We start from the raw sequence: 26,092 nt of genomic DNA on the forward strand, positions 1-26,092 counted from the left end.
AGAGCAGGAGGCGGGGAGGAATGTCCCTCCGGGACGACGCGCGACGGGAGGGGCGCGAGCGAGCAACAAAGAGCGTGGCTGAGGGAGGGGCGGAGACTCGGTCCCGGGAGTGGTGGGCGGGGCCAGCCCGGAGAATCCCGTGCCTGCTTTGCGCTGGGCGTCAGGAGCGGAGGGGGGCAGCCGGGCACCGGAGCCATGGCGGAGGCCGCGGCCGAGAAAGGTGAGCGCGAGCGGGGGCCGGGCCGGTCACGTGCCTGGCGCCCCGTGTCCTTGGCACGAGCCCCTCCAATCCGCGCTCCTTCCCCCCCCCGCTCGGATGCAGAGAAAGGGAACCGGCTGTAGGGGGAGCCCTCTTTGAGTGCAGGATGCTCCCGGGCGCTCTTTGCATGTGCTCAGAGGGGCCCTTTCGCAGGGGCGCCTTCTTGCATTGAGGACCGAGGCCGATGCTCAGACCTGTTCCACTTCCTCGGGGTGCGCGGGCAGGGGCTGGAGGTCAGGCTGCTCCGGCCCTGGGCATCGCTGGCAGGAGACGAACGATGGTCAACTCCCTGGGCAGGTTCCCAAAGGGGGTTACCGGGCAACTACTCGCGCTGGCTGACCACAGTATTAACTCTGGCCTCGGAAAGGATGATGGTCTCAGGCTCTGGAGGGGAACCTCTGGAAGGGAGCAGTAGCGTTGCTTCCGGGTTGGGGGCTTCCCCTTGACGTGGGATTGGCCATCATGCGAGCAGGATGTTGGATTAGGTGATCATTTGGCTTGACTGAGCATGGCTCTTTTTTTTTTTTTTTTAAATCCCATGGTTAATTGAGAGGGCTGGGCTGGGGTGGCTGTCTTTCGGCCTTTGCATCTGGGCAGCTCCCATTTGTTAAGACCTCAGGTTGGGTGTCAGCTGGGATGCAAGATTTGATTAATTTATTTGAATATTTTTGAATGGCAAGAATGAAGAATGGTATACGTGAAAGTATCCAAGGGGGAAAAAAAAAGAACATATATTTGCAGTAAATGTCTTCTACTAGGAGTATTCAAAAATATAAAGCACCTTCTTGTGGTCTTCACATGAAAAGGCGGGCCTCGCTGTACTACATTCCGATCATTGGGAAGTAAAGCAAATCAGAACCACAATTCCGCGTGTGTAAACTAGTAGTGCAGTGCCCGGGCATTATATCAGTTTTTCATATGCATAGGGCAAGTGGAGATCAAAGTCAAGCTTTTCCCAAAAGTCATGGGACAATTTACCATGTTTTTTTTTTCTTTGCTCTAATTGCATATAGCTATTTTCTACCACTATAACAAATTATTTCCCTCTGCAGCTTATTACAGGTTCCTTGTGCTTTTCTTCAACTGTCTCTTGACCTTTGGCTCCTACTTCTGCTTTGATATTCCCAGTGTCTTGCAAGAACAGTTTCAAGGGGTAAGTGTTTTCCCCCTTTTCTTTCCAGTCCTGTTAGAGGTCAACTTGATTTCAGTCCTGAAGCAAATAGATTAGAAGTGCAAAGTTGCAAAGCCTTTTTGAACTCAAGTCTTTCCAAAGCTGCAGGGATTAACACAGAGCAAACATCAGCTGTTTCCATACCTGAGTTACCAAAGATATATATAGGAATTTAGGAAACCATGTGAATGCCAAGCCACATTTTTGATAGGTGATGTAGCAACTTCGTTTGTTTTCCATATATAAGTGCCAACCCCTACTTTAGATTTTTTAGATTCTGCTACATACTGGCTTCACACGTTGTACTAAGCTACAGTTTTTAAGCCATGCTTTGTTGACTAAGCCACAATCGGCTGGGCTCTCAAATTACACCAAGCCATAAATCCTGATCAGAAGAGCACAGTAGCTGAATGGTGCATTCCTCCAATACACCTGAGCTAATAAAATCACACAACATCTTATGCCATGCATGTACCCATCCAACATCTTAGTCAGTAGATTAAAGTCTCTAGTTGTCTGGAACAAATACGCAGCTGGGCATGACTAAATCAGGATGTAATTCAACTTGGCTCCATTGTAATGTCTAATACTGATATTTTGTTTTCGTTCTGATTTGTCATCCAGAATCTAACCTGCCCCAATGGGACTCAACACAATGGCACAGAACATAATGCAACAGCTGATTGCGTGGAAGGCCTGGGAATGACTCCTGAAGAATACAATCTTTTGTATGCCATCTATGCCTGGACGTGAGTCCCTAAAACACACACACACACACACACACACACACACGCATATATGGGAAGAGGAAATGCTACTGATTTCTACCTCCTGCTCATTGCTGTTATTTACTTCTTTGTTGTTCTCTGTAGTAACGCACTGGTGGTGATTGTGGCTGGCTTCCTGATTGACAAACTGGGAAACCGCTGTAAGTTTGGAGGGACTAAACCATGATTGTTTTTCTGTGCCACTTGGATGCCCTCTCTCTGAGATCATCGCGGGTGTGGGGGGGGGGGGAAGGCTGTTCTGTACATTCCTTTGTCTTCTGAAATCCAGCTGGCTAAAGAAGACCTTTTCTGCTTGGTTAACACGTTGTGGAGAGTTGCCTTTCCTGGGAGTTTAGGAGGATTTGTTGGCATTCATCTCTGCCTGCAAAGTTTGGCAAGCAGCTTTTAAATGCTTTGTGAAATAGAATGGTTCATTTTAACCATGTCTGCCTCGATGCATTGGCTTGGAATGTTCTAAATCAGTGTTTCTCAACCTTGGCCGCTTGAAGATGGGTGGACTTCAACTCCCTGGCTGGGGAATTCTGGGAGTTGAAGTCCACCCATCTTCAAGCAGCCAAGGTTGAGAAACACTGTTCTAAATGTATAAAGGAACTCAATGGTTAGGGATGCGTTTGAAAGTAAAGCTTTGTTTGGGATATTTAAATTCCACCTCTTTTCATCCTGAGATTAAAAGAAGCCGATTCTGAGTTGCCAAATGATGTTCAGTCTGTTCTTTCGACAACGCTCGTACAGAGGTGGTGTCGAAAGTTGGCAAGCCATGTGTGACCTCAGACCATAGCCTTACTTTGGTTATTTCTATAGACGTCTGCGAAAGACACGGTTTAAAACTTGTTGGCAGACGTTAATATGATTCTTCTTATTTCAGCCTTGGATTTGATAGGCTACCTTTCACGAGGGTAAAAAGATGTAAGACTGTCAGGGCAGCTGAGAGTCTATTGTTACCCTTTCAAAATTTTCCAGGCGTTTTAAAAACCAGGTCTTCAGATCATGTTTCTTGGGAAGCATATTCTGTGTGTTTATTGATTTTGCGCTGCAGAATTTTGAATAGTCTCTTCGGGTTACTTCCTACAACTTGGAACAGAAAATGTTTGATCTCTTTTATGCAGAGACAGGGACAAAATGTTATGTTTGACAGTTGCAACTGGAAACAGTAGCAGCATAGCTTATTTAGAGACAGTATTTATGTGGTCAGAAGTGATTAAAGAGTTATAAACTTGGATCTTGTCCCCTCTTCGATTCTAATTTGCACGGCTATTATAAAAGCCGCGTGTTTTGGCTTTACCAATTTTCTCCCATGTCTTTTTCTTTCCCCTTCTCTCCATAGTTGGCGTTTTCGTCTTCTCTTTCCTCACTGTCTTGGGATCATCTATTTTTGCACTGGGCTCCCACTTAAAAGGCACTCCGTACCTCTTGCCACTGATGCTAACAGGCAGATTGCTTTTTGGTTCTGGAAATGGATCGCTCACAAGTAAGGACTGAGTAGAGTTTTCTCCACAGATGGGAGAACACACTGTGCCAACATGGATAAATCTGCACTTTGAGGACAAGGTTCTGTGAGCTCAGGCAAAGCTTTGAATTTCTTAACTTCTTTCTATTCTTTTTTTTTTTTTTTGACAAGAAGGACATAATCACAGCTGCTTTCCCTGATTCTGTGCTTATTACATACAACAGAAATCTTGGTTTGAGTCAAGGTGCATTTGCATCTCTTACTAAGCCCCCTCCTTTTTTTTCCAGCTTATCAAACCAACAAACCAGATAAACAAATGATGACTTGGGGCAACTTTGGGGAATCCATCTTTATCTAGTTAATTGCTGAAAGACTTAACTTACTTAAAAGAATTTATCTTAAGGCATACTTCCTGATTGAGACTGTGCAAACACAAATTAGTTCTCCTGTAAGATGTATTGGAAAGGGATTGAAGAGAACTTGCAAGCTAGGAGGATTAGATGGGCTCACAGTGGCTGTTCCCCACTTTAGTCTTATATGGGAATGGAGGCCTGTGAATGTCTGGTTTTACCTCCAAATCCATGCCTTTTTCCAGTGGAAAAGCAGAGTGGGTTTATTTTATTTCTATTTATAAATCAAATGTACAGCTTTCTTCTTCAAGTACAAACAATTAAAATAGCAGTATTTAAACCGCACCCTGCCACATGCAGAAATAATGTAGCGGAGAATGCAGTATAAAAGCAGTGTCAATTGAGGTCTCAAAATGGTTGCTGTCTTGTTCGATTCTGGGAAAATAAATTAAGAAATAAAGATTAGCGGGAATTGAATTAATAATGATAAGGGTGCAAAAAAAACCCTTCTCCTCATCACTATTCTCATGCATTGGCAGCACTCAGAAAAGAGACTCTTACAAAATCTTCAGTCTAATGCTAAGTGAACTCCTTGGAAAATACAGAAACACAAATAACATAATAATAAAAAGTAGGAATACATAGTGCATTAAATGCAGGGGGGAAAGCAAAAGCAGTGGAAGTGACTCATCTGCTCTAGATGTACAAAACAAGTTCAGATTACGGCTGAAAGATAGTCCCGCTGGCATCAGGCAAAAGTGCCTGAGAGGGTATTTTATACAAATGGTAGCTTGTTTGTGGAACATTAACCCTAGAGAGATGCCATCACTGTGCTCCTGCAGGTTGCTCACTAAGACCTTCCATTCAAAGCAAGGTGGGGAATCTGGTTTAATTCTGTTGGTTTTAATGCTGTGTCTTGGGGGAATTATTGATTCAAAATGGAACGGATAAGCATTTTCATAGATGTTACAACATTTATTTGTCTATTTATTTATTTAAATTTATTGGTCACCCAATTCCAGCGGACTCCATAGATTGGATCCAGTGAACTCTGGGTGGCCAGTCCAGTAGACTCTGTTGAGATTGACTAGCATGGTTTCTGCTGTGTGTTCTTTCTTTATACTTTTTAACTCTTTCATTTTATTTTGCTTCAAGTGTTCTGCTTACTTCCTTGAATGGAGATACACGTTATATAAAATTCACAAAATATGCCCTCCTCTGCATTGTCCTGTCCCTAGATCTTCTATTTGTATTACTGTCCACTTAATAATGCTGATTTCTTTTCTGCTTTTTGAGTTGTGCAGAATCGCATCACTGCCTTTTGGTTCAAGGGGAAAGAGCTGGCTCTAGCATTTGGATTAACTCTCTCTTTCTCCCGTCTTGGGAGTGTCCTCAACTTCTTTTTCACCCAGCAGTTTGAAAGCCATTTTGGAATCCAGTGGACCCTTTGGGGAGGTGAGTTTCTCTTTGAGCATTATCTCTTGATTATTTTATCTCTACAACAGCATTTCACCCAAGGTGATACTCTCTGAAGGTGGTGTGCTATAACTCCCACAATCCCCAACCACATCTAGAAGATAACTAGATTGGGAGAAGCTGCCTAGAATGCCCCATCAGAGCTTGGAGCTTTTCCAGAAGGTAAATCAACCAATAACATAATCCCGCTCTTTCTCAAGAGAAGAGCTATAATGGAGTGATACATCAGTGCTTTGAATACAATGCTTACCTGACTTAAGAATGTCATGCCAACAGTAGGGTTCACCATTGACGGAGGTTCCACTGATTGGTTCTTTTCTGTCCACAGGGGCTTTGTTATGTGTGCTGGGCTTTATTTCAGCAATCACTGTCAGCGTGCTGGACAAAGTGGGTACGAAGCAGCTTGGCTTGGATGGAGTTATCCAACAAGAGTCCAAGAAAGTGGTAGGTGGGATGGATGTTGCATCAGGCAACTTCTACTTTGTTATTATTAGCTTTGTTTCCTGGGTGTGAGTTATTCATGACACTGGCAGTCAGGAGAGACTTCAGACACTTAAGCCAAGTCTCTGTGCTTAGCCGCCCAGTTTCCCTAACTCTGCAAAGAGGAGAGGATGGGGGTTGTCTGAATGGCCTTGGGTACTGAATACTTATTTGCTTAGCAGGTACATTCTGACCTGGTTCATATATTCTACCAATACCACTGTTTATTTATGGTTTGTTGAATAAAGACAGTTGGCTGGTCTTATACAATACTCTGAACCAAAACTAAAGGAACCATGTTATGACTCAGAATTAAGGTGTGAACCTGGTTTCCCAGTTGCTTGCTTTGCTAGTTGATTTGCTAGAGCAGTTCAGGGCCTCTGATTTTTTTTTTTTTTTGAATGGGGGATGGTTTCATTAAGGACTTGTCTGAGTCTTGTCATGGTGGTAGGGTGTCAGCTTGTTCATGGTGCCTTTGCAAGGCCACCATTTCTTCTGCAGTTTTGGGTGGAGGTTGGAGTCTTTCCCTGACACCCTCTAGATGTGTTAGAATTATGGCTGTTTGGATGTCTTAGCCCCTTTGGCTTTCCTTCCATTGAACAGCGGGTAAGCCAAAATGTGTTCCCTACTTCTCCTAGATGCTTGTGTGGAGGTGATGACAAGCAGAGAGAGTTTGTGACCCTCACCGAAACATCTGGCACTTTCTCAAAACAGTACAGTCAAAAAAAAAATGTTTTGTGGTCTGTGAATATACATTTAAGTACTGAAAACACCTTCCCATACCACAAGGGTCTTTCAGCTCTCAGCGTATGTGGCAAGTAGCTTTGAGAAGGAAAAATGACTGGGGTGGATTGGGCTTTGATCTGGCACATTGAAGTTCAGGTGCTACATTACTGCATCTTAGTCTCTGGAGGCTGTAAATGCTGCCAGTGAAAATGAACAACTTTGAGCAAGAAGGCATGATGGATAATTAGGAAAGACTGAATTTGCTTCTCCCGTTTCTCTGTTGTATGATCATATGGAACAGCGTGGAATCCATAATGCATCATTATTTTTTCTTCCCTAACCAGGACCAGGGTGGAAGGAAGCCTTGGTGAAAATATAGATCTAAGGCCATCTTCTCCAGTTGAATTGGGTTGCAGTGCTCAGCCAATCCAACCAGTATATCAGAAATGCCAGGCCTTGAAATTCAAGAACGTCTGTTGTGTCTTTAGAGGAAGCTGTCTTTAGAGATTCTAATCCTCAGAGCTACGGTTGTAGGTGTTTAATGTGTGCTTTATTTTTAACTTCTAGAGAGTTCAAGATATTCGATACTTACCTCTTCGCTACTGGCTTTTGGTCCTTACTATTATGTTCTTCTACAATGGAGTCTTTCCTTTTGTGGCTGATGCAAGGTAAACTGTTCCACTTTGAGAAATGGGATAGAGGGTTGGACACTGGCAAGAATGGAGTGAATCCTGTGGCACAGTATTTTCCAGGAAGAGCCATTAAGTTCCTTAAAAAGGGTGGGTTCTCCAGAAGTAGAGATCTCTTGTGCAGTCTCTTGTAGATGTTGCTGTGCCAGTTCCCACAGAATAGGAATCCAGGGTTAGACATGATGGCCCAAATGCCCCCTTTCTATACAGTGTTTCTAGGAATCAAGATAGCAACTAAGTTTGAAAACAGGGCTAACCAATGGTCAAGCTATTATTTCCTCCAAATTGCAATAAAAAGCAGCCCATTGGAAGGTGGCTGTGATCACTTGGTTTTCCAAGATATTCTCGGCCAACGAATCAGTTCAGTGCATGCTTTAATGCCACTGGATTCCAATCTGGTAATGTGAAATTATAAGTAAAGGTCAGTCAAAGGAACCAATGATATGTCTTGGAGAGGAGTTTCTGAAGGACATGGCTTCTGGGGAGCCCTGCCCTACAAAGCTTCTACCAACCAGCCTCCTGTGCTATCCTTGGACCCAAAAATGCTGGGTGTAGCTTTTTTGTACAATGTTGTACCTTCTACAGAGAAAGGAGCTGATTCTCTTAGGGACTTGGATGCTTTCCTAACTCTTGTTTCAAATGTTGTGTGACCTTGGCAAGTCTCCCGCATCATTCTTTTACATCAGCAAAATATAAATATTGATTGGGGGATAAATTAGAAGTGAGACTAGATGTTAACCAAGGACAACACAGAGTATCTGAGTCTTTGCAGGCTTTTCAATCATGCCATTTGGGCTCGTGCAGATATAAGCTGGACATCTTTGCACCCTGAGTTTTGGAGAGAAGCTTCACCAGCCCACTGTCCCAGAGACTTGCTTTAAGATGCCAGCTGCTTTGGGAAGTGGCATGTTCTCTGTCCCTAGATGTATTCAGAAGCCAGGAACCACCTGGTGGGGATTCTCTATCTTGGATACTTAAGACTGAGCAGGGAATGGTCTGAGGGGCCTAGTATGGTCCATTTCAGTTCTGTATGAAAAATACATCAGTTGTGACTGAAAAATAATGATTGAATAATCAATAATTAATCATCAAGCTAATGTTGCCTTTGGATGAATAGATAAGTTTGGAAGCAAGGACTGGGATTTGGTGGGGAAATACGTCTGGGCTCACAGTGAAAAAGCCATATTGGGTGTGTCCCTCCACCAAACCTTAGCTAGTATGAGCATGGAGGCTCTCACCTTGCTTGGAAAATTGACTCCTAGACATTGGCTTTGCTTGCCAAGGTAGCATCTTAGAACAAGGCAAACAATGTCACCAAAGGTTGATAAAAGACCCTAAATGTTCTATCTGGAAGAGTTGACTTGTTTGTACAAGAATGATTTTTTTTTCCTGTCTCCATATTAGCGCTAAAATAATCTGATTTGGAGTCCTAATGGGTTTCTTTCTCCTGTCATCCCCCCCCCCATTTCTTTTTTCTAGTAAGTTTATCCAAGATAAGTATCCTGGCTACAGTCAACAGGCAGCTGCTTATATAGCTGGAGCGGTTTACGACAGCTCTCTTGTCCTCTCTGCGGCTGTGGGCATATTGATTGTAAGTTTTTAGGGATGATTTTAAGACTTGAGGGCAGAAACTGGGCAATTCCTTGATGAGGCATCTGCCTGGGTTTGCGTTTATAGGGTGAGGGAAAGCACCCCACAAAACTGTGCAAAAGGAAACGAAGCCTGAAAAGAACATACAACACAACAGGGCCTGCACGTTTCTCTGGGGTGAGGGCTGCACTGAGTTTTTGCCTGTATGCTAGAGGCCATGTTCCAAAAGGAGTGTATGACAAGAACAAAAACTATTTTTTAAAAATCTCCTTCAAGTCAAGCTTGGCTTCTGATGATTTCATGAGCATGTTAGCTTTTTACTGCTTTGCTCAGCCTAAAGTTCTGGGGTTTTCTGAGGCCTCCCCTGTTCAAGTACTAATGAGTACTGGATCCTGCTTGGGGGTTTGTTTGTTTTTTTGGGAACACCTTTAGTTAAAATTGAGTACAGTTAATTATCACTCTTCAGTAATAGATACATTCAAAAATTTACGATGTGAGAATTGGGGAGCTGTCTAGGCTTCAGGTTGTACACTTTTGCCTTAGAGTGTATTCTATATAATTAGTCCATAAGGACTATAATATTTTATTTCTTACAGGGATTTATTCCCATTTTCTGCTGGAATCCTGTTATGTGTTGGTAAATAAGGTTCATGCATTTAAAGCCACGTACTTCAAATAACCCAATTCCAAAGCATTCACAACAGAAGCAAATACTTGTACCACCTGCACCTGGTTGACGTATTCATCCCCATGGTTCCTCCTCCTCAGTTTATCCTCATTACAACCCTACAGGGTGGGTTAGACTGAGAGAGACTGACTAGCACAGTCACTTAGCTTCGTGGCTGAGCAGAGATTTGAACCTGGGCCTTTCAGTTTCTAGAATGTTCTCATCTCTATATTGTATACATATATGAGTCCTAGTGTCACGGCCCAACATGTCTAGGACATTGTGTTGCTTCCCTTAAAATTTGAAAGCATCAGAGGATATTACAGAAACAATGTCGGTTTCTGTATGTCCCGATATAACTAACCTCAAGATCATCAAGTCATCACTGAAATAAATATTTGGGGGATGGTATCACTTCTTTATTTATTCCTAGTTCGTTTGCCTTCTGTTTCCCCTTTTAGATGTTAAGTTTCTTGGGGTAGCAGTCTGTGGTTTTGTAAAATGCGAACTTCACTTCTTAAAGCTAGATCTGTGTGTAGTCCCAATACCTGGGGGTCTTGGTATTTCCCCATCAGGGTTTTTTTTGCTTTGTTTTGTTCCTTCAAGTCAGTGTTGACTCCTGGCGACTGCCTGGACAAGTCCCTGCAGTTTTCTTGGCAAAATTTCAGAAGTGGTTTGCTACTGCCTCCTTCCTAGGGCTGAGAGAGGGGGACTGGCCCAAGGTCACCCAGCTGGCTTTGTGCCTAAGGCAGGACCAACCCATCGTCTCCTGATTTCTAGCTTGATGCCTTGATCTCTACACCACACTGGCTCTCATTTCCCTCTAATAGGCCATCTCTTTTTTTGCTCTCCCGCAGGACTATGTTGGGCTGAGAGGCGTGTTTGCCGTTGGCTGTGCAGTGCTAACATTGCCTGTATTTGCTCTCTTGGCCTTCACATTCGTTCCCCCACTTGTCTCCACAGTCTGGCTAGGAATCACCTACTCCTTTGCAGCCGTAAGTCTTCAGAACTGTAATGTATTGATTCTCTTTTGATTTCTACTCAATTGTAAGCCATCAAAAAGTTTCTATTATTGACCTAACGATGGCTCATCAAAACATGTTCCTGGGTTCTTCTTTAGAAAGAGAAAGGCTTCCCTTTAGAAGGAGGTGCGGAGAGAGAATCAGAGCAGAAAAAGAATCTTGTCCCCAGTTTAAGTGGAATTTTGATTTGCTGAGTCTCACATTCCACTGCTGGCTTCAACGGGTTTAGAATCAGAGTTGGAAGGGGTCACATAGGACATTGTGGCTAATTCCTGCTCAGTGCAGGAATTCGAATTGAAGTGTCTGATAGGTTAAACAGTCCTGAGAAATGAGTTGGCTCCTGCTACTGGAGAGAACTAGTCCATCTAAGCTGGCTGGGGAATTCTGGGAGTTGAAGTCCACACATCTGAAAGCGGCCAAGGTTGTGAAACACTGGTCTAAGCAGTCTAATCTGGCATCCCATTGTGAGCATCAGTAAACAGAGGCTTAGAGGAAGGTTGGAATCCCATGATCACTTAGAAGTTGTTGCTTTCATATTGATTCTGGACTCTAAGACTTTATCTGATTGCTTCTTCTGAGATGATAAGTTTGAAGTTGCTGTGAAATTTGATTCTTCCTTTCCTACAAAAGTGGCTTCTCTCACACTATTTCCCTGGTCTGTCTTTTCAACTGCTTTTTGTACAGGCGAGCATGTGGCCTTCAATTCCACTTGTGGTTCCCCAAGCAACTTTGGGGACAGCTATGGGGCTCGCGACATCCGTGCAAATGATTGGCATTGGCCTCTCTAATGTGATTGTGGGACGGATCTTGGGAACCAAGTCCAGGTAAGAATAGCTGTCTTTCTGCTTCAGTGGAAGCAAAATAGTTATGCCTTCAGATGGAAAAGTGTCACAATAATTCCAAACTGCTTCCACAAATTGTTTGATACTTGGTTATGGAACTAATGTAGTAAGATGTAAATGCTTGGACTTTTGCTTCTCTTGCTACCTATGCAGGCAGATGATGTTCTTTTTTTAAACCTTTGCCAGTGAACTAAAGATCCCCTTATGGCGCTGGCAACAGATGATGATCTTCATGCTGGCAAACACCATCGCTTGCATTGGGACATCTGTCTGCCTTAACCTAGTAGATAAGAAGCAGGTAAGAATCAATCTTGGCCAATTAACAGAGGGATCCGTTGCACTGGACTATGTCCAGAAAGATTCAGCCTTCACAAAACTTTCCCACTTCTATGAATTCCCAGGGTGGCACACTGAACCGCTCAACCAAACGCTCACCAACCGAGGCGGTGGGCCAACAGCCTGTTGACACAGCTCCCCTCCTCAACGAGGTGGAAGAAGAACCATCTATCAACTAAGAAGAGGCCTTCAGGACATGGAATATAACACAGAAGTGCCAGTGGATCTCATTCTTCAACAGTGTATCCCCTTTTTCTCCTTTCTTCCAGGGTTTAATAAGGGAATTTATTAAAGAACAGGGCATAAATCCAGCCTATAGGAATAGCTCCTTTTTAAGCAGCTGTTAGGTGCTACATAACTGGCTTTATCTTAGAAACAGAGAATCTTAACACTATAGTTAATTCTACAGCTGCCATGAGCGCCAAGATTTTTAATGCCAACTTTTGAGATATTTAGCCATTAAGATTTATTTTTCAGAGCAGGAAATTTTCTGCTGAAGAGGTTGAAGTAATTTTTCTGTGAATCTTATTGGAAGAAAGGCAAGAATGCAAATTCAGTAGCTACTCTGTGCAAGCAGTTTTATGTACAAATCTTGCACTCATTATTTTAAAATCCTCTTGCAATGTTAAAGGCTGAATAACGGATTTTATGTTCAGGGTCCTTGTGGCATCTACCACACCAGTATTATCAATATCCATGTCAATTTACAGAGAAAATCCTTTATAATCTTCCTTTTCCAAAGCCATGAGGTATGTAATAGTCATAACTAAGTTTAAGTCAAAGTTTGCCTTCCTGACATGTCTGTTTGAATTCTCTTAGCTTTTTTTTGAAATATATTCTAACAGTGTTGAAATTCTTAATATATTCAGAAACTGAGGCATTATAGTACAGAACCAGATTTTTCAGTCAGTTTCCACTTAATCCTGACCTCTCCTTCTGCAGAAGGGTCGTGTAGCTCCATCTTCACCATTTTGGGACACACAGACTAACGCGAACGATTATTGATCTGATTGTGAATCGAATATTCTGTACTTCTTCCGCATAATATAATTACTAGTAATTGTGACTATATAGGTTGGTAATTTCTTAAGAGGGCTGTTTAACTCTGCTCCAGAAGTATAAACGTTTCTAAACTTAATACACTTTAAGATAATCTAGCAAGGCTACTGTTAGCTATATTCACATTACTCAGTCTGAACAGAGCTAGCCAGACAGCCCAGTGGCATTTAATGCTTTGAGCCAGCAGTAATATGATTGAGTTATGAGTTTGCTTTTGGCTCTGCTGTCCCTCAAGTGGTTAGCTGGCCTTAAATTTAAGATGTTGCACTACAATTATAAAATAACACCAGCCCATGCTGGTAACTGTTCCAGCATTATGTAGCCAATTACTGATGGGATCACCATTTGATAGGAAAACTCTGCTTCTGATTTGGGGAAGGGAGGAGGTACCACCAAACACTTCAGAATTTGGAAGAAATTAGGATGTAGACTACATTGAAGGTAGGCCTCCCTGAACATAGATGGGCTTATCTCTGTAAAAATGCACATCAGCATTTCCAATCCTCTCCTTTCTATCACCTTATTATCAAATTACAAGCCCACTTGGTTTTAAGCCACAATGCCAACCTTGGCTTGTTGTTTTCCTACCTCAGCTTGTAGAACAACAACAACAAAAAAACCCAGTGACCTATAACTCTGCTAAAGGCAGGCCACTTGGGATCCTAAGATTTAGAATGCCGCTACAGGGTGTGTAGCCATTCACAAGAGGCCTCTTTGCAAAATTAAAGTCAGTGATTGTTCCAAGCATTCCCTCTAGCCCCCCAGGATGTTCTGTGTGCTCCAAGGCTACTTTTGCCATTACTTCTAAACAAAGCATTGGGTTGCAGCCATCTACCATTCCTCAGAATGCTTGTGTAGCCCAGCTTGAATGAAAATAAGACTGCCAGCTTAATTTTTTCTTTAATTGAAGTAACTATCAAATGATATAAAGAGCAATGGACACATGTTGATTTGTCTAATAGCAACATTGTTCACATTTAGATCCTGGACAGGAAAAAGAAAGAGATACTGGTAATGTTACAAAGGGATTATATTAAAAAAAAAAGTGGATACATCAGACAACCTTGACTAATGTGAGAACCAATGGTACAGCAATGGATTCAATCAAGTTAATACTATTTCCCTGATCATTGTTACAAAGAAAGTCTTAAAGGCATTTCAGTAGAACAAAAACATTGTGTATTTATGGCAGGAAGAACTGGGGAAATCCTTTTCATTCCCCTGTATAGATTGTCAATTTAACAAAAAGAACTATTTGCATCATAACCTGTTCAAAGCTTTGGGAGTCAGTGGATTACCTATGGAAACTGAGCAGTCAATTGAGTGTCAAGGTTGCACAGCTAATGGTCATGCCACTCCACAATGGCTATTAGCACAAATAAAAGGAATTTTATAAACCTTGCTGCTTTTTTTTTTCACCCCCAACAATAGCTTCTCTGACTCAGAATTCATGCAGTGCACTGTTAGTTTGGTTACAAGTAAGTTCTCAGGATTACCAGCAACTTCACAAGAAATGACTGGTTTTTATGAAATGTATCTTGGGCTTAGACTACCTTAGTTTCTACATGTAAGACTCATGAGGTTATAAAGGGATAAAAGTCAGGACTTGAAGAATCCATCAGCTTTACTGTAATGGACTAACAAAATACAGCTGTTTATTAAGCAGCACATGATTCAACACATTTGAGTTGTCATCATTAACTCCTGGTGTAGTTTTTTTTTTTTTTTTGCTTAAAAAGAAAAATACCCTTTCTAGATACACAGCGTAATCCCCAGCAACCTCTTGAGAGAAATGGTAGGCACAAAGTTAAATCAATAATAACTTAAGGCTTAGCTGGAAAGACTGCTCTCTAAAAGAGAGGCACTGGTGAAAACACCCCTTTGAAATTCTGCAACCCCAAGTAATCCATGTGTAGCAATGACCAATGCAAATAGCATCCAAAGCTGGCATTGGTCAGTTGTTCCCATATTGCTCCTTTTAGCACACCATTACAAAGCTGAATAGTGTCTGCACTCCACTGTTTTTTTTCCATCTCCCTAGTACTGAGGGAATGCTATTTATTATAACCAAGTGTATGAAAGAAGTTGGCAATAAATATTAACCGAAGTTGTATTTTAAGCATGGTGTGACCATTTACTTCAGAGTTTACAAGAATGCTAAACTACTTCAGCTTCTGGTATAGAGCTCCTCAGAAATACTTTGCAGCCAACTTGTGATATTGCTGAGGGATCAAGCTATTCTACAAAGGCCACTGGTTCTCTGGGGTGCCTAATGAACTTCAACAGAAGATGGGAGTTGAAAAGGCAAGCCTCTATGGTCTGATCATTTGACACTGAGAAATCCAGAATCCTACCACATAGTCTAGAAGGAATTCATCCAGAACAATATAAAGACCCTTCCCTTTTGTCTCTTCCCCACCTCACACTGCAGTTATGGGAAACAGTGCAAGATGACAGCCACCAGAGTATGTTGCAAACATCTTTGATGAGGAGAGACTAGCAGGGGTCTTGAGTCAGCTCCCAACAGTCTACAGTCAAGTCAGCTAGTGCATACCTCCAGCTTGTGCCTGGAGATGTTAGCTAACCATATGTAGCAGAACTGTAACACTACATTTTCCCTTGATTCTATACAGTATAACCATCATAGCCAAGTTTCTAATTCTGCCAAAGGCAATTTCTCAATAGGAACAAGTACGGAAGCAGCCATTCTGCTCCTTCAGTCCTCCCTTCCTTGGCAGTCGTCTCACAAATTTGTATCCATCTTTTGCTTCTGTCCTCTCCAGCAAAAGATTGCATGTAATACACACCTCAGGCAAACTTTCAGGATAAACCACTGGCTGCCATTTTGCCCATGTTCCTTTGGGATTTGTTACCCTGAGCTGCATCTGCATAGCAAAAAAGCAGACATGATGTCAGTAGGACACTGGTGGAAAATATGCCAGCCAAACAGGTTAGTATGTTTCTGTGGTCAAATAAGGAAGGAGAAACAAGGGAGATAGTATTTGGGTTTTTTTTCTAATTTTGCTTTCCCATGGTACTGTTTTTATAGGGATTGAACAACAAATGTTGGAATGTATTTTGAGAATGATCTTTTCCATAGCCTCTTGTAAAGTAACATCCATTCTAGGGTGACTTGCTTGTGAATGTCCTTTGGATTACAGAACAAGGCTATCTGAGCGTACAGTACTGATCTGGGTTGCTTTATGATTGGTCAACTCATATTTGTTCCAATGTGAAACAGATAACTGAAAAATTATAAAAATATGCAGTTTTATCATAATACTTAAAAATATGTTCACAGGGAAGAGACTACGCTACTGTAGGAAATATTAGGGCAGGACAGCTCTGACTTGGAAGGTAAGTTCATTACTTGTGAATCAAACTGAACAAATGACATTCCAGTTATGCAGACATCATACTCTCAACTGAAAGTGCTCTTGATTGTTTCCTGTTAAGGTTTAAAAATGGAGTAAGTGTGTGTATGTGTGAAAACTAGGCTTTACCCTTTCTCAATGGTATTAAGCTGTTGGAAATGTGCCTCAAGGAGTAGGTCATCCTAAGAATTAGGTTATGAATTCACAGGAAGGCGATAATCACAGTTTAAGGGTTATAACAATGTAAGGGCATTTAAATACTATCTTGCAAGTTAAAAGGCACAGAGATGTTAATGTTCAGTTGGCACACCTGGAAGTTCTCCCTGGCTTCCAGTAACTACAGATTAAGTGACCTCTTACATAAACTGTTTTTTTTTTTTTAAAGAAAGCTTTTACACTTCTGTCCTTTCAAGGAATTCTCTCCATCTACACTCCTGAGCATTCAGGCTTCTGTTCCAGAAACTTGAGTGTTACACAGAGGGTAGAAGTCAAAACGTCTACAGCAATGTTGTATAGATGAGGTCCCTTTTAGCAGTCCCTCTAATTGTTTATATATGAGGCACTTTCAGTACCTTGGTTCTCAAGCTCTCTACTGTTAGGAAATCTTGTCAGTCACTAATTCCCTGGCCATTTGGGGGAGTGACGTTCAGGATCTGTCGGCCACATGAATCGGCACTATGCAATGTTTGAAGCAGGTGTATGGGGGAAGGAGCTGCTGAGGAGATGAAATAGATGAACATATGAGATGGAGTGAGGAACTGTTCCTGGAAAACACAGGAGGGCGAATACGTGAGTTATGAGACTACCATGGTTAAGTAATTTTTTGTTTTTTGTTACTCTGGATCCACCTCTTTTGTTACTGCCTGCCCTACTAGAACTAGTGGGCCCCACAATCTGACTTTTTTTCTGTTGGCAGAGGGAGTGGAAGCGGTGAGCCAAAGAACTTGAAAAATGAATCAGGCAGCAACTAAGCTCCACCCTAGTAGTTAAAGGTAACAGTGCTGTCTCTGCATGGAAAGACCGAGCGGTGTTTCCAGAGGGGAGACAGAAATAGCTAAAGGCAACCAAAGAGCAAAAATGGTAACCGATTAAGAGTCAGCAGAAAATTAGACTAGAACCTTTTCTGCAGCAGAAGCAGTTCACAGCCTAATGGAAGTTAAAATCTTCAGGCACAATAGCTTGTGCACCGAGGTTAGTGATGAAGGACAGGGTTAGTCACTAGCTTCTGAACAGCCTCCTTGGAGAGGATTCAGGATCTAATTTTAAACTTAAGTGATTTGGTTTAGCTCTGTCAACAGACTGTTTTGTGCCCCCACACAACCCGCTTGTTTCATTACTCTGCTTGTCTACTCAACCAGCCAAAAGAGGAGTGGCACAAAATGAAAGCTTTTAAAGCTCTTTCAGAAAGAGATTCATGCATGATTCATTTCAACTGTAATTTCTCTCAAAACCGACTTGCTCGGCAAGGTTCTCCTTCACTTTTTGCAAGATGACAACCAAGGGACAACTCTCGTTTTCAGTGCAGGCTGCAGCAGCATCCTTTCCTTTCAGACCCAGAGAAAATCCCCTCGAGGCTGTATTACCTAACTGGCACATCAAAAATTAGCATCACGCCTGGATTGGAATGTGTTCTGCAATCCGTCACAGGAAGGCTTCCTTAATTATGTTCAGAATGCAGAGGGAATGCAGGAGCTCAGGACTCATCTTGTCTTAGAAACAAACAGCAGAAAAGCTTATACTGATTGCTGCCCTGTATTGAATAAGCCAAACCACTAAGTACCTCCTCCTCCAAGCACCAGAAAACTAGCCTTTTGGTTCTGATAATGAAAACTTGGGGCGTTGGGGATGGGTGGGTAAGAGAGAGTGGCCTTCCCTAATAGAATGCAATGCTGGATTTGCCTCCAGGGGGGTTGAGGACTTTGTTGTGGGAGCGCGGCCGTGGCCCCAGCCTGGGCTCGTGATCATCTATCTTGGGGCCAGGTTCTTTGGTGCTCTCCTTGGGCAGTTCCTTCTTCTCACTCAGGTCTTCTCCCTGTGATCTTTGGTCTTCTGTAACTGTGCAAGATGATATGTTGCAGGTTAGAATATTATTGCCATTCATTTGGTCTTATCACAGCTATGGTGGCAACGCTTGGGTTTTACATGCGATGTTCCCAAGCATGGTGCAGCATATGATTCAGTCTCTACTCCCAATTAGTCTTCCACCACTGCCATCCTAAGCAGATGTTAGCTAGCCCAGCTTATGCAATGCTTCCCCACATGATCTCCTGGAAGGATGAGGGGGGACGGACGGAGGACTGTCTTAAACTCTAACATTTGTAGCATGGCATATCAAACATGGTACATTGTTAGGATTATATGGGAAAATCTATCAGAGGGACAATGGAGATTTCACTGGGTATCTCTCACACTACTAAAGCTATAATGTAGTTTTCAAGAGCCAATACGATATAAAGGATAAAATTATGGATCTGACTAGAGTGCATCTACACTCCGGAAGCCTTGCTCCAATTACCTTTTATTTCCTTTGATGAATCCCCTCTATCATTCAAGATAAAGGTGTGATCCTGGATGAGGGGGAAAAAAGGTTCTAAATGTTAACCAACACTTTTAAAAGGCCATTTTTTAATTTATTTGTTTCGAGCTTGAAAAGAAAACAAGTCTGGCAATCTAGCTTTACAAGACAGTGCTTCTAGGATACACAAACTCCACTTCCTGTATCAGACAGAAAAATCTTTAGAGATTTTGTTTTGTATTAACACCAACATTTCCCTTACAGACAGCTCAATTTTAATGCTACTGTTTATATTGCCTGGCCAGTCAGGACAGTATTAATTTCATAAGAAGTTTCTATTACTCAGGTGGATATTCAATAGCTTCCTTTATACAAACACAACTGCTTTGGCTACACCAGTGTTTCTCAACCTTAGCAATTTTAAGATTTGTGGACTTCAACTCCCAGAATTGCGTAGCCAGCTGGCTACGGAATTCTGGGAGTTGAAGTCCACAAATCTTAAAGTTGCTAAGGTTGAGAAACACTGCCCTACACGGGTTAGTGTAATTTGGGCTTCCCTTTTGGTGGCTTTTTTTTTTTTTTTTAAATTAAAGGGAGTGAAAGCTGTAAGAGAGTTACCTTGGGCTTATTTGGATGTGCTTTGACTGTGCTGACAGGTGACGGAGACCCAAAGATATTGCTTGCTTTTCCTCCAGGTGGATTTGTAAGTTGCCGAGATGGATTAGGTTTATGATCCTCAAAAATGCCACTGTCCTTCCCACCTGCAAGACAACAATAGCTGGGGAAGTTTACAAGAACTGCTCTTCCTCTCAGATTCTCCAGGAGAGGAGGAAATGAGCTATGAATTCTCTAGCTAGGATACTGAGGCCCTTCTGGGTCTAGAAAAGCTAGTAAAGCATTGGATAAGTGTTTGCTTTTTTAAAATCCTGTGGGTTTTTTTCAGATTTTTTATCTCGCCTTTATTATTTTTATAAATAACTCAAGGCGGTGAACATACCTAATACTCCTTCCTCCTCCTATTTTCTCTACAATGACAACCCTGTGAGGTGAGTTGGGCTCTATTTCTTAATACTCCTTTATTACAATCTTTGACCAGCATTACAAATAAGGAAGGAAGGAAGGAAGGTAGGTAGGTTATAGAAAACCCATTACTAAATAAATTATCATGTAAAAATAAAACAACACATCTAAGCCAGAGATTTGCACATCTGCATGGCTTGGTAAGTGTATTTTGTAACCTGAAATGTAAGTGAAGTGTTCACATCTCTTAAAAGATAATGTAAGTCAGATTTATCTGTACGATCCTTAAATTCTGAAATAATTGGGAAGAGCAAAGCACGTCTTGGGATACCATAAAAGGACCCCATAGGAAAACATGAGTTTCTACCTCTATAGAACCACAAGCACAAAGTCACTGAGGATAAGGAATCTCTACTTCCAAATAATTTTTGAAGGGTGTACCACCCAGTCCTTGTGAATGGCTCAACTTAAAAAGCAGCAAATAAAAGAAAAAGTATAGGCAAGGGGCTGCCATATTAAACAGACCTAATACTGAAGTATACTAGTATTAGTATTTACTCCAAGTAAATTAATCCCATTTCATTCACAAATGAAATTTTCGTACTTGCAACCAGGGGTGTCCACAGCATGTAAAAAACATCAGGTTTTTGATCACATAGTTGTGGCCACTATCCTGACTTTACTCCCTCCTTGTGGACACCCCTGCTAGCAACAGTATTCTTCAACTCCAAAGTATTAACACGCAGGCACCTAAAAATCTTACATCTTATCCAGGTGCCCAAGAACGTGATCATAGTACTTCATAAAACTTGTTTAAAAATTACATTCACAAGTAACCTTGCAAAACACTTCACTTATGCACATAACAAAACTGTTCTTTTTATGAGTATTTAGCTCTGAAATTGTCAGCAAACTAAATTATGTCGGCTAGTGAACAATTGGTGTTCTAGTTGAAAGCAGGATAACACATTCACTGTAAATGAAATCTCGTTGATTAGTACAAGGTAATTTGTATAAAATATCTAAGTTTGAATGGAGGCACAATATTATTTAGTCAACTGTATTCTAGAGTGAGGACCATCATAAATGATAGTTATCTTGTTTTGCAGATGAAACTACGAAACCTGTCACTCCCATCCACAGTATTTTCAAGAAGAGTATGGCTCTCACCTGGGGGATTTGTTCTCTTTGGGAAATTCAGAGGTTCTTCAGCTGCTCCAAATATGTTAGAGGCCATTCTGTGTGACTTGGAAGAGGAGGACACTTCTGGACTTCCAAAGAGATTGCTGGAGGTCCCACCTGGTGGCTGCAGCACCCTGTTTTGCAGAATATGGACAGCAATCAACCATGATCACTGAAGATAGTCAATACACAGAAACAGGCAGTGGGGGTAAGGTTCCGATATCATGCTAAGACTCAATACTGTTTATTCGGCTTCAGTTTAGCATAACTGTGGGAACTGTGTGATCATTTAATTTGAAAACCTTGGTTTGTGGCACAGAACAATGTGCAAACCTGGTCAGCCTCTGACCAATCGAGGTCCTTCTCATTGTCTGGCAGCCTTCATGGAATAATTTATCTAAAATATTTTTTGGGATGGGGCAGCAACAAGAGCTTCCCAGGAGGGTATAATACGTAACTATTGTCAAAATTAACATTTGTTTAAATCCATGTGAAGAATTCTGATTAAAGTATCAATCTCTGCTGGCAAAGAATGTTCATAATACAGACCTTTGCTATGAGAACTGTATGTATACTTCCCTCCTCTCTCCCCCCAAAAAGTGTGTGTGTGGGGGTTGTTGGAAAGAAGGATCAGCAATTGGCTTGATTCTTCTTGCTGGAGATCTTCCCCTTCTCTCAGTTGCTGGGTGAGGCCACAACCACACCCAATCCCAAACTGAACAAAGCTGAAAGCTTAACTCAATTGATCCCTTGGGAACTTGTTCACACCCTCTGATGAATGTATGAAAACTACTTGAATACCGATTCAGAGATACACACTAAGTTATATGCCTTTTTTTTTTTTTAGATTACAGATTTGCATTATTGCCTACTACAATACAGTACTGCTCTTTATTTTTCTCTCAAGGATTAAACTATTTTAGTACTGCATTTTATATATTGATCTGTTAAAGGCTATTAGTCTAATCAGCTCTCCCCAACTGATGGACTCCAAATGTGCTGGAACTTCACTCCACAGAATTCTCCATCATCATTTAACATGGCCCAGAGACATTAAAAAAAAAAAAAAAAGCAAGTTTGGAGTTGGCAGTTACAAAGAGTTGGGGCTCATTATCAGCAACAAATGCAAATAGCACATGAAGGACTATATCACAGAAGATTAACAAATATATATCCTTTGTTTTGGGCATAGTTGCATACACTGTTAGACTGTTGCAGTCAATGGGAGGTCAATTTTCAAAGTAAAGTCCAACTTGCCTGCAAAGCTACCGACTGCATCATTAAAGAATATAGCCCTAATGATACAGACCACTGTACATTATACACCCTGAAGGATTATAGTTCTTGACTATATGGTGTAAAGAGCAAGGACCACCTATGATGACTAATGCCTATTAAAAAACATGCACTTCAAGAATATGTACTGGAAGTCTCAGTGACAGAGTAGTCAGTTGACAGATTATGATCTAAAAAAGAAGGAAGAGAGATAAGATGTTTCCCTGGTAATGCTATTTGCCAAGGGGGTGGCAAGAATGTACTATTATAATCCATTCCAGATACTATTATAATCCATGCCAGATGTTTCCCATGCTTATTTCAAAAAGCAAATTTCCTGTACAAAGTGCTTGGATAAGAAAAAAAAATTAATATAACTCCACTACAGAATTGCAGCTATTTTCTTTCAATGTGCCACAGTGGAAAAGAGCCTGCAGTATATATTATATATTCATCAAATGGAAGTTATAGAAGTAGCCCAATAATTCAGACATGGTTTGGCATTACTTCACACAATTTACATATAAACCATTTTTCACAGGCAGCTAATCTATCTTGGATTCAACTTCAAAAATGCATTTATGTAATTCCTATTTCCAGAGCTCATCCCATGCTCTACCCTGATGCCTGGGGAAAGAACCAGAGTTTCAGGACCTCATGGGAGGCCGGGAGGGTCAGGGCAATGTGAACCGTGAGGTGGACATTGTTCCAGAGAGCAGGTGCAGTAACAGAGAAGGCACCCCTCTGGGGTCCCACTAGGTGATATTGTTTCATGGAAGAAACCCAAAGCACACCCCCCCTGCTGGATTTCATGGGAGAAGCAGAAAAACTGGAGACAGATGGTCCTGCAAATAACCATTTGCAGATGGTCCTGCAAATGTACCATGAAGGGTTTTATAGGTAATAAACAACACCTTGAATTGCGCCTGGAAGCCCAAGTATTGGTGCTACATAGGTGCACCAATAACTACTCGAGTTGCTGCATTCTGGACCAACTGCCACTTCCAGGTTTTGTTTCCAATCTGAAACATTTTGCATACTTCTTGAGGCTAACAGAACCAATCACCTTTTTTAACAACTGTCACTCTTTCCTTCTCTGCAGGTTCATAGGACACAGCCATAATTCTAGAGGAATAATCTGTATAATCTTTAACACTGAAGTAAACAGTGGGGTGAGTTATTCATTAAAGAAAATTCTTAATCATCAAACTGCCAGGCTTCTTTTGTGAGAAGTAACTTTCAGCCATGTTACTGAGACCATAACATTGAATGCTGAATCTTGCGTGTTCATTTATTAAGCAACTTGAATTTTGAATATTAATTGTAAAGCAGCTTTATTTGGAAATTCTAATCATTAGATTCATTATAAGTTCACTAATGAAATAAAATATATAGAAAAGATATGTGTGTTTCATATAATGCCCCTACATCCCACTGAAGTTTAGAAGACTACTCTTTAGGTCAAGATGCTGCCTGGCTAAAAAATGCCAGAGATCAGTTACAGTAGTCTGGCATAATTTCAACATATGATTATCTTGTGAAACTGGCATAAGTCTTGCTGACTTATGATTTATTGATTCACTGCAAGCATGACAGTGATATTGATGAAGCTTTTGCATGAACATTGTGGAAGGACATAAATTCCCAAATAAAATTTCACAGTGCTTGAGTAACGGATGAGTTCTACAAGTCCTCTCAGCAAAAGTCTGTGGAAAACCATTTGGGACAACCTATCCCAAATTGCTTAACAGAGAGTGTGGTATCAAGAGTCCTGAAAGAGTCTGCAGTGAACTCCCTGTTGAAAAAATTAAATTTGGATTGGGATCCAAATCAAGATCCTTAAAAACCTTCATGTGCCAACCAAATATTCACTAAACTGAACCTTCCTTCGCTATCTTGGTGGGTAGGGAAGTTTATTCTCTAGGATTCTTAGTGGTTTTTGATATCAGAAGTTATGATATATTTCTGGATGATCTCATGATGATGGATACTGTTTTTACACTAAATCCATTTAATCTTTAGAGGATCGGTTTCAGAAAGTGGAACTGAAAGACATTTTGATCATGAACGAAATCCATTCAAACTCATTATCCACATAATTTAGATTGTACAGACCAATTTGAGGCCATCTAAATATTTTGGAGTAGAACTCCCATCATCCCAAGCTGGAAAATGGCACACTGGGCAGTTTGGTACATACTATGAACCATTTTTTTACAACCACTGTAGTATGCTGATTGTTTCAGATTATAGCTGGAGAAAATATGCTCCAAATCCAGATTCAGTCATAAACTCATATAGGAAGTGATCATCTCCATATTTACACACAACCACTTGTATCTAGAAAATGAAGGTCACCCAGTCAAGCGCATTACCAAGGTCTTGAAAGGGCCAGTGATAAATCTATTCATGAAGGTGTACTTGACTGCTATCAGGTGATATACCCACCTCTTCTTTTGGGAGAAGTTTGTTGACAGACCATGGGGCTCCAATCACAGACCGGCAGAGAGGAAGAGGGTTATCTAGATCCAGTTCAGTCAGGATTCTACCCAGGAATGGGATAGAAATTCCCCTAGTTGCCCCAGTGGATGACCTGCACCAGGATATGGATTGCGTCCCTCTTGGTCCTTTTAGACCTGTCAGCAACCTTTGATACCACTGATCATGGTATCCTTCTGGACCAGTTGTTGAGCTGGGAGATCAACTAGGCAGTTACCTGTGTGTCTCTCCCTTCAATATTTACCATCTACATTAAGTCAGAGTGTGGGGAGGGACTCATCAGGATGTGGCACCATTAATATACCAATTATATCCCATGTTACATTGCCACCCCTGTTCAGGCTGGGGGTGGGAGGTGAGGGAAGGGACAGTGCCTGGAGGCTGCAGGGAAACAGCAAGATGGGACAGGATCCCTGCAAGATGGAAGTGCTGTTTATCCAGAGACCACTGTGCAGTCTGCCTGCTCCTTTGTCAAATTTGGATAGGGGGACATTTGCCCTGTAGGAGGAATTCCACAATTTGGGGTCTTAGACTTAAGGCAACAGCTAGATAGGCAGATGGAGACTGTAACTAAAGGGGCTTCTGCCCAGGTTTGGATGGTACACTAGTTGTGGCCTTTCCTGGAACATTACGCCCTGGCAACATGCCCTCATCACTCTGAAGGCTACTTGGAAATGACAGTATAGAATGCAATAGTCTACTAACTGGTGAGTGAGAACTGTCAATTTCACCTAACACCAATGCTGCTCTGACAGCCAAAGGCTTCTGAATACAGTTCAATGCCCTAGTTTTCATTTATAAAGCCCTGTATAACTTGGCATTGAAGTATCTGCAGGACCACAGTGCCAAGCCATACAGTGCCAGCCCTGAGGGGGGTGTTGTGGTCCTCCCTCCCCCCAGTGAGATCAGAAGAGGGAAAGCTGGAGTGCATTGTTTTCATGCTGTTCCCCTCTGTTATGGCACAGCGAGCTGCTCCAGAGATCCAAATGGGCCCTTCTTACATTCTGGAAGGCAGTTAATGTGGAACTTTAAGAATCTTTATACCAAAGTTGATATAATGCTCTGACATTAGGGGAGGGTTATGTTGTGGGGCTTACTGTTGCTCTTATGTACTTTATTTGTTGTAAACCACCATTAGTTGTTTGGAGCTAGTGGTCTATAAATATGATAGAATGAATAAATAAAATATATACCGTTTAAGTTATGAGAGGTCTAGTAAGAAAAGACTGAATTCCAACTTTTATCCTGAGTTCCTGCTTCATAAAAAAAAAGCCCACTTCACACTGCCTGAAGGAGCAATTCGTTGGCAGTTTTAGAAAGAAGAT

The 26,092-nt window shown here is 41.6% G+C and overlaps 2 protein-coding genes across 4 annotated transcripts in view; one reads left to right on the top strand and one right to left on the bottom strand.

Moving 5' to 3' along the window:
• Window positions 1-14,646, top strand: LOC103054797 (lysosomal dipeptide transporter MFSD1-like). 2 transcript variants are annotated; one of them, XM_007423834.3, is made up of 13 exons: window positions 4-220; window positions 1,312-1,412; window positions 2,055-2,179; window positions 2,303-2,358; window positions 3,543-3,686; window positions 5,312-5,470; window positions 5,820-5,935; window positions 7,265-7,365; window positions 8,866-8,977; window positions 10,501-10,638; window positions 11,350-11,489; window positions 11,694-11,805; window positions 11,909-14,646. In XM_007423834.3, the coding sequence occupies exons 1-13, from the start codon at window positions 196-198 to the stop codon at window positions 12,020-12,022; spliced, it is 1,443 nt and encodes a 480-aa protein (XP_007423896.1). In that variant the 5' UTR covers window positions 4-195; the 3' UTR covers window positions 12,023-14,646. The 2 variants fall into 2 exon arrangements, with proteins under 2 accessions (XP_088004274.1, XP_007423896.1); XM_088148148.1 differs by lacking the exon at window positions 11,909-14,646 and having other exon boundaries at window positions 1-220; window positions 11,661-11,797.
• JPT2 (Jupiter microtubule associated homolog 2) overlaps window positions 11,652-26,092 on the bottom strand; it is a 17,023-nt gene continuing 2,582 nt past the window's right edge. Inside the window, exons 2-6 of one of the 2 annotated variants that reach the window (XR_015797445.1) lie at window positions 20,982-21,127; window positions 19,410-19,552; window positions 18,792-18,843; window positions 15,710-18,331; window positions 11,652-11,787 (exon numbers count right to left, since the gene is read on the bottom strand). Coding sequence is in view for 1 of the 2 variants with exons in the window: in XM_088148149.1 (XP_088004275.1) it covers window positions 18,150-18,331; window positions 18,792-18,843; window positions 19,410-19,552; window positions 20,982-21,127 (523 nt within the window). In the remaining variant the exon portion in view is untranslated. Of the gene's footprint in view, window positions 11,788-14,793; window positions 18,332-18,791; window positions 18,844-19,409; window positions 19,553-20,981; window positions 21,128-26,092 lie in introns of those variants that run through there. The other variant, XM_088148149.1, reaches the window with a different exon arrangement.

The sequence above is a fragment of the Python bivittatus genome, unplaced genomic scaffold (genome assembly GCF_059951505.1).
Source record: "Python bivittatus isolate LINGU-HERP-01145 unplaced genomic scaffold, Pbiv_v1 ctg000560_np1212, whole genome shotgun sequence".
Taxonomy (NCBI): Eukaryota; Metazoa; Chordata; class Lepidosauria; order Squamata; family Pythonidae; genus Python; species Python bivittatus.